The sequence below is a fragment of the Camelina sativa genome, chromosome 5 (assembly GCF_000633955.1).
Source record: "Camelina sativa cultivar DH55 chromosome 5, Cs, whole genome shotgun sequence".
Classification (NCBI taxonomy): domain Eukaryota; kingdom Viridiplantae; phylum Streptophyta; class Magnoliopsida; order Brassicales; family Brassicaceae; genus Camelina; species Camelina sativa.
The window spans coordinates 27,141,528-27,148,934 of NC_025689.1; the positions used below are offsets into that span (position 1 = coordinate 27,141,528).

The following is a 7,407-nucleotide window of genomic DNA, read 5'->3' on the forward strand; positions in this document are numbered from 1 at the left end:
GATGAAAATCTATAATAGTTGAGTAAAAACCCCACAAGTGAAACCAAAAAAATAGACATAAGTCGTGAAAAAATCAAGTGAGGCAGGGAAAATTAGGGTTTTCAGTCGTATGTTAGAGGTAGAAGACGAGGATATTCTGGTAATTTCGGGTTCATTAAACCTAAAATTGAACATGTACGTACATATAAACGTGTACGTACATATGAACGCATACGTACATAATGTTCTTGAGATTAGTGTACGTACATAACGTTCTTTTGCTTTGTGTCCATAAATCCGTTTTAATAAACGATATTAGCGTCTAAGAATTTGTTTCTACCAACTTATCATTGTACCATAAAACTATCACACGCTACCTCCACACTAGACGAAAACAACAACAAATAACTCAAGAAGCTCTGACGTAGATTGAAGACTTGTATATTCACGATATAGACATTTCCACCTTCATAATTACTAAAGCAAAATTAAAACAGTAGACAAACAAAGATATCATGTCATGCCGGCAAATCTTTTAAGTCTTAAAAACAACAACAATAAACGCAAGAAGCTTGTTTTAGGAGAAATTAATACAGACCTGTGGATAGTGATGTAAAGCCTCATGAGCTCTTTCATCTTTTCATCACCAAATCCCAACATGTGGGAAAACAAATTTGCACCATGATACAAAAATAGAAGTAAAGAGTACACTATCAGTACCGAAAACTCAGAAGCTACAAGAAACATGAAAAATATCACAGAAATATATACTCTTCACTAATCTCCGATAAACATACGCAGCTACAACAGGAACACGAGCAATCAGGTTGAGACAATCCTCATATGTTGGCTCCTAGAACCTGGACAAAATGATTTTTGTTATGATACCAGCTACTATGAAACGCTGTCAATAACTAAACCAGAAACTTGAAAAGCACACTTTGATATTGATATAAGGTAAAGAAAATTAGCATTCCGCTAAAAATTGAAAAAAGAAGAAAATAAGCTTTAACCCATCTCACAACAAGAACAAACAAAACAAGTGTACAAGTACAGAGAACCACACAATTGTATCATACCAACCTTTGGCCGTCTGAACGAACAATACTCACTAGTGACCACGACGTGTGACAGAGTTGTCCATGATGCATCATCAAGCACAAGAAAATAAACATGAAGCTGCAATGCAAAAGATAAAACGAGCATTGAGATAAAAGAGAAAGAGAGAGTCAGACAAAGAGAGAGAGAGTAAAAAAGGAAATTACTGATTCAATGCATCACCTGAGAGCACACAAAATGAAAGTCTCTTTATCAGTCAAACATTGGCCTTGCTGCAACAGCTTATATTAAGTATGGAGAGACCACGATTGAACTTCCCTGGATTGTTCACTATACCTTCCTGGATTGTTCTTCGAAAGTCAAGAAACTCAGACCCTGTAGTGGTAATTTACTTAAACAGAATTATTCATTTACAAACTTAAACATGAACAATGGAATTAGCTCTAATGTGTTGCTGAAGTATTTTGTTGTTGTTGTGTCATGAATATTATTTAGTTGAACTTGCTTACATATATGACATTTTTGAGTGGAACAGTTTTACAGGGTTCAAGTAAGTTTGCAATCCCCTGAAGGTGTTACCACAATGCGAGGAGTGTTGAGAAGATTTAATGATTTTCTTAAGCTATTATCCGATGTAAGTACTTGAATTTAAGGGGTTGTACTACTCTCCGTTATTTATGTATGATTAAATATAATGTGGTTGATGCCATATATGTTTTCCTTGCAGCTTAAAAGAACATTTCCTAGAAAAAGTTTTCCATCAGCTCCTCCCAAAGGGCTCTTGCGTATGAAAAGCAGAGCAGTGTTAGAAGAGGTATGCATTTTTTTTTCTGGGGCTAAGGAACTGAATGAGATCACTTGTGTTATTCTCAATAACTTTTCTGTTTAGTGCTACTTTTTCCCCTTCCTCCAATTCTTCCCAACCAAGATTAAGTACGAATAATGCAGATTGATGGTAGACTTCATGTGTATAAATATATGGAAAGCCATGTCCCAACAGAAAAATTACAATTATTCGTGTAAACTATTTGTTTCACAAGTGATAGTTGTGACCTCGTTGCAGAGAAGGTGCTCTCTTGAGGAGTGGATACCGAAGCTTTTATCTGATATAGAATTGGCAAGAAGTGTCGTAGTTGCATCCTTTCTTGAACTAGAAGCTGCTGCTAGGTCTGGTATGAGCTATTACAGTATGCACTTAAGTCGTGCATTGGTCAGTTCTGTGATATGTGATTAGAGTCTAACATGATCTTGCTTTTCAGCATGCCAAGATGTAGATCAGAATGCCTCTGATGCCAATAATGATAGAAATAGCACAAGTTCGTCTCCTTTGGTTCACCCAAGTCTGAGCTTGTTTCATGCGGGTGGGAGTTCTCTTACATCTGACTATGGCAGTGATACTGCTTACGAAACATCTGAGCTTGGATCACCAAGTTTAGGACAGGATGATATTTCTGAAATTGGCACCGAAGATCTAACTCTGGATGAGGATATTACAAATCCAATAGAGAAGCTTGTTAACTTCAGCATGTCCAACATTGACGAGGGACTTTCAATGAGCCAAACTATTCTTGAGCAGCTTGAAGACTTTCCCAAGCATAAAGCTCGCTCAAGATATGTCAATAATATCCTAGGGAAGGATGTGTACAATGGAAATGCTTCTAAAGGTGTATTTCTTGCTAACAATGGCTCACGACTTCTCTCTGAACCAGAATCATCTCACTCAGTAATGCATGATAGAAAGCTTTCTGTTGAGAGTGCTGATGGGTTTGCTCTACACACTGGTGAAACATCAACATCTGGATCGAACTTCTCATAGAAAGATTCCAATGCCTGAAAAAAAAGAAAAAGCAACTTTTTATATACAAGAATTCGAGATAGGGAAACCAAGACAGGTAAAAAAAACATAAATAATGCTTATACGAGCCTGCGGCAGTTCTGAAACCAAACACCATCTGGTTTATCTCAATCGAGACATCGTGGAACATCTCTCATCTAAATGTGCGTGTACTCAGCAAGAACATCTGGGAAACACCATAAACAGAGGACCAACAATAGCCCATATTAGATAAAGCAACCACTAGGCAAAAGGTTTATGGATGAAAGGTAACCTGAAAGTTAAACTCTGAAATCATACGCACTGCCACAATGCTTTCTCTCAGCACCTCCCACACTGTAATCCCGTGCCTATTCGATCTGCATCAAAGAAAGACAGAGATGTTTTCACTTACATAGAAAGAAAAAAAAAATCGGTTGAGAGATGTAGTGCAGAGAAGACAAAAACCATCCATCAAAACCATCACTCATCGATAAAAGGAAGAACAAGAGATAAATCATGTTTCAAAAGTCCCTGATGGCACAGTCAAAAATTCAAAATCTAGTCAATTAAAAAAAAGAGATAGCTGACATATATTACCTGAATAAACTACATGTCCAGCCTTTTGCATCAGAGGAGCGCTTAGAGTTACCTGAATATTCCTCATGATTCCAAATTAAACAACACTAAATATAAGACATGAATCATAAGATTAAAAACCACATCAATCATTGACAGAGAAATAAAAAAAGCAAATCAAGATTCTTCCTAATTCTCTCCTTTTCAAAGATCGAAACAAAAAAAAAAAAAATTGGATACCTCACAAGAGATAACATCGGTTCTGGGACCACCAGGCAATTCCTTAACAAAGGAGTGGTCCCAGTTAAAATCTTCGACCTTCCATTTAACCTTACAACAACCTTCATCAACAGCTCCAAGAGTTTGATTCTGCAGATCTTTCGCTAAAGAATCAGTAGATGAATCTGTTACAGTCGTCGGAGACGAAGACGAAGCCGAAGAAGACTCCATCCGACCGAAGGAAGATCAGGTCAATCGAAATTGTCGGCGAAAGGAGAGACAAAAAGGGAGTTTCGAAGTTGAACTGAAGAGATGAAGTGGTCGGAGGTAGAAGAGAGACGACGGACAACACACACGCAACAACATTTCTTCTTTCCTTCTTCACAAAAAATTCGTACGACATTGAAAATAAACACTAGATCTACAACTAGATCTACTTTGTTCTTGAGAGAGAAAGAGAGAAAGTGAGAAAGTGAACAGTGAGATTATCTCCGGTGAGTCGGGTGAGATTATCGGCTTTCGGGCTGACCCGGATACCCAAAGAATCGTTGTCTCTGCTGCAATCTTGAAGCTCTTTCTGGACTCGACTGAAATCTATCATTTTTTTGATATATCTCCTCTGATTGAAATATCTCAAAGAAAAGAGAGAGAAAACCCTAACAAGAAAAAAAGATTGAAACTTTTATTGGAGAAGTAAAGCTTTTTTCTTGTATCTTATGGGAATTTATCCAACAGTCGATTCTTTTCTTGCAGAATCAGAGTAAAGGAGGATTTGACAAAAATCAAACAAACATCGATTCAAAAAGAAATAAAAACAAAAACAAGAAAACAAGAGCAAGAACATAAGATCTTAAGTTTTTTCGACCAAATTTAATTATAAATGGCATACATCATAAAAAAACACACAACCCTCGTTCATATGTAATTTACAAACTTTTATGTGTTTTTCTAGTAAGACAGAAATCTCAACGTAGTAGTCTAGTAATAAACCTACTTTTATGCAATATTCTAGGTAATTTCCCTTATTCTAATGGCATATTTATGTAAATAATAATAAAATAATTATTTCCTTATATATTTTAATGGCACAATTAATAAATCAAAAGGCTTATTTTTGTAAATATGTTTATCTTGAGATGCATAACTGCAACTAAATCTCCAAATCGTTTTGGCAACGATACATCAGCATTTTCAACAAAATGCTTCTCTATTAATATATAGGAGATATTTAGTTGTAATTTAATTCTATTTGATCCATATAGTATAACAAACACTAGATTTTAATCTGCCCTACACCGCGGAGCTCATTATTTATTACTAATTTTTTTTTTTTAATTTTTAAGTTTTATTTACTTGTTAATTTTGTTAGCTTAGTTTAGTGTTTAAGATTGTATATTTGTATTTTGATTGTAATTTTAAGATTGAACTCATGGTATACCGTGAAACAATTTGTTTTTTTACATAACATTTATTTCAACTTAGTAAATATGTATATTACTCAATATTGATAGTGTTGAAAAAATAATGAATATAATGTTTTTGTCTGTGTAGATTTGAATTAATGATATTTTAAATTTCTATCAATATCGATCCAAACTCGTCCCATCATATAACCATGTCCCATGATATTTTAGCTCGATGTACAACTTACTTTTAAATATTTATTGTTTTATTTTATAAGGATTAGATGAGTTTAATATGATATTTATTAAAATTGTAAATATTTAAAAAAATATTGATAAGATTTTTGCTTTTTACAAAATTTAAAAATTTATAAAATTTTAATATTTATCACATTTGTAATTTTTTCACGTTTAAATATTTCTAATATATGAAATTTCGTAAATGAGTAAATATATTATTAATATAAATGTTTTATAAAGTTTAACTTTTTCGAAAAATTAAAATTTCTAATTTTTAAAATTATTTTAAAGTATAACTATTTATAATATCTATTTTTAAGTTTATATTTATTTATAATAGTTTAAATTTTTTTGGAAATTTTAATTCTTTGAAATAATTTTAAGAGATATTATTGAAAAAAAATTTCCTTTTTAAGGTGTTGGCAGTTTTAATTTTCGACTAAAATGATATAAAAATCTTCAATTTGAATCTTGACAAAATCTTCTAAATATCTATATTATTAATTGTGAAACATTATATGATAATTTTAAAATCTTTTAATCGTGTTTGGTTATATGGATAGTAGATAAAATTAATTGTGAAGTTGTTACCTTGTAAATAAAATAATTATGAGTATTTTCTAGCAAAATGTACTTCAAAAATACTATAGTAAATGTTTTTTTAAAGACTGACATATATTTATTAAAAAGAAGTTAGTAGTGATATTTGAGATAAAATTAATATTATTAAGCTATTNGTGATATTTTAGCTCGATGTACAACTTACTTTTAAATATTTATTGTTTTATTTTATAAGGATTAGATGAGTTTGATATGATATTTATTAAAATTGTAAATATTTAAAAAATATTGATAAGATTTTTGCTTTTTACAAAATTTAAAAATTTATAAAATTTTAATATTTATCACATTTGTAATTTTTTCACGTTTAAATATTTCTAATATATGAAATTTCGTAAATGAGTAAATATATTATTAATATAAATGTTTTATAAAGTTTAACTTTTTCGAAAAATTAAAATTTCTAATTTTTAAAATTATTTTAAAGTATAACTATTTATAATATCTATTTTTAAGTTTATATTTATTTATAATAGTTTAAATTTTTTTGGAAATTTTAATTCTTTGAAATAATTTTAAGAGATATTATTGAAAAAAAATTTCCTTTTTAAGGTGTTGGCAGTTTTAATTTTCGACTAAAATGATATAAAAATCTTCAATTTGAATCTTGACAAAATCTTCTAAATATCTATATTATTAATTGTGAAACATTATATGATAATTTTAAAATCTTTTAATCGTGTTTGGTTATATGGATAGTAGATAAAATTAATTGTGAAGTTGTTACCTTGTAAATAAAATAATTATGAGTATTTTCTAGCAAAATGTACTTCAAAAATACTATAGTAAATGTTTTTTTAAAGACTGACATATATTTATTAAAAAGAAGTTAGTAGTGATATTTGAGATAAAATTAATATTATTAAGCTATTATGTGCTTAGCTTTACACAAGTAAACATTTAAAAATATGGCATACAATGTATACAAATTATGAAGTTAAATAAATAGTTGAACAAAACAAGAAATTAAATAAATAATTAGGATAAGTATTTTATCGAATATTTATATTTACCTTAACATATCACTATGGGAACTGATTTGATGATTCTCTATTTCTTTGTAAGGTTGTTTTGGCTTGGACTTCCATCCCAGGATCCCAATGAAGGCATGAAAAAAAAGAGTACTACTAACCCTCTTGCTTTTTTGAAAGGAAAGCATGTGTGATGGAACATGACTTTTAAACTATATGATTAGTTTTCTAAGTATTTGTTTTTTGGTATGAACTGAAATTCAAATACAATTTAAGAAAATTACTCGCAGCGTAGCGCGGGTGTTAACCTAGTATCTTTAAATACACACATGTACAGAGAATTATAATCTGTATAGAATCGAGATTTGGTAATTTCTTCTTGTCATAAATTAACAATTCTTAATCAGATTAATCAAAAATATATGTTTGATTATATATTTTAACAACAAACACACATAGGGTAATATGGTTAACTTTTTTGTAAACCAAAAATTATTCTCAATTATTAGATGAAACCTGAATT

The 7,407-nt window shown here is 30.6% G+C and overlaps 2 protein-coding genes and 1 long non-coding RNA gene across 4 annotated transcripts; 1 reads left to right on the top strand and 2 right to left on the bottom strand.

Annotated features, from left to right (window-relative positions):
- LOC104787668 lies at positions 422 to 1,353 on the bottom strand. Its single transcript, XR_768013.2, has 4 exons — positions 1,261 to 1,353; positions 1,063 to 1,158; positions 578 to 839; positions 422 to 456 (listed from the first exon to the last, which is right to left on the bottom strand). It is a non-coding gene; the product is annotated as an uncharacterized LOC104787668 (long non-coding RNA).
- LOC104787667 lies at positions 1,356 to 2,868 on the top strand (the record flags this gene model as incomplete). The annotated part of the gene is made up of 5 exons (XM_019245384.1): positions 1,356 to 1,421; positions 1,574 to 1,672; positions 1,766 to 1,852; positions 2,102 to 2,210; positions 2,298 to 2,868. Coding segments are annotated over 5 exons (918 nt in total), but the record flags the coding sequence as incomplete, so codon positions are not given.
- On the bottom strand, positions 1,968 to 4,539 carry LOC104787666. Of its 2 annotated transcripts, none has more exons than XM_010513271.2 (5): positions 3,671 to 4,539; positions 3,452 to 3,513; positions 3,147 to 3,231; positions 2,963 to 3,059; positions 1,968 to 2,868 (listed from the first exon to the last, which is right to left on the bottom strand). In XM_010513271.2, the coding sequence occupies exons 1-4, from the start codon at positions 3,878 to 3,880 to the stop codon at positions 3,027 to 3,029; spliced, it is 390 nt and encodes a 129-aa protein (XP_010511573.1). In that variant the 5' UTR covers positions 3,881 to 4,539; the 3' UTR covers positions 1,968 to 2,868; positions 2,963 to 3,026. The 2 variants fall into 2 exon arrangements, with proteins under 2 accessions (XP_010511573.1, XP_010511571.1); XM_010513269.2 differs by having other exon boundaries at positions 3,452 to 3,537; positions 3,671 to 4,538.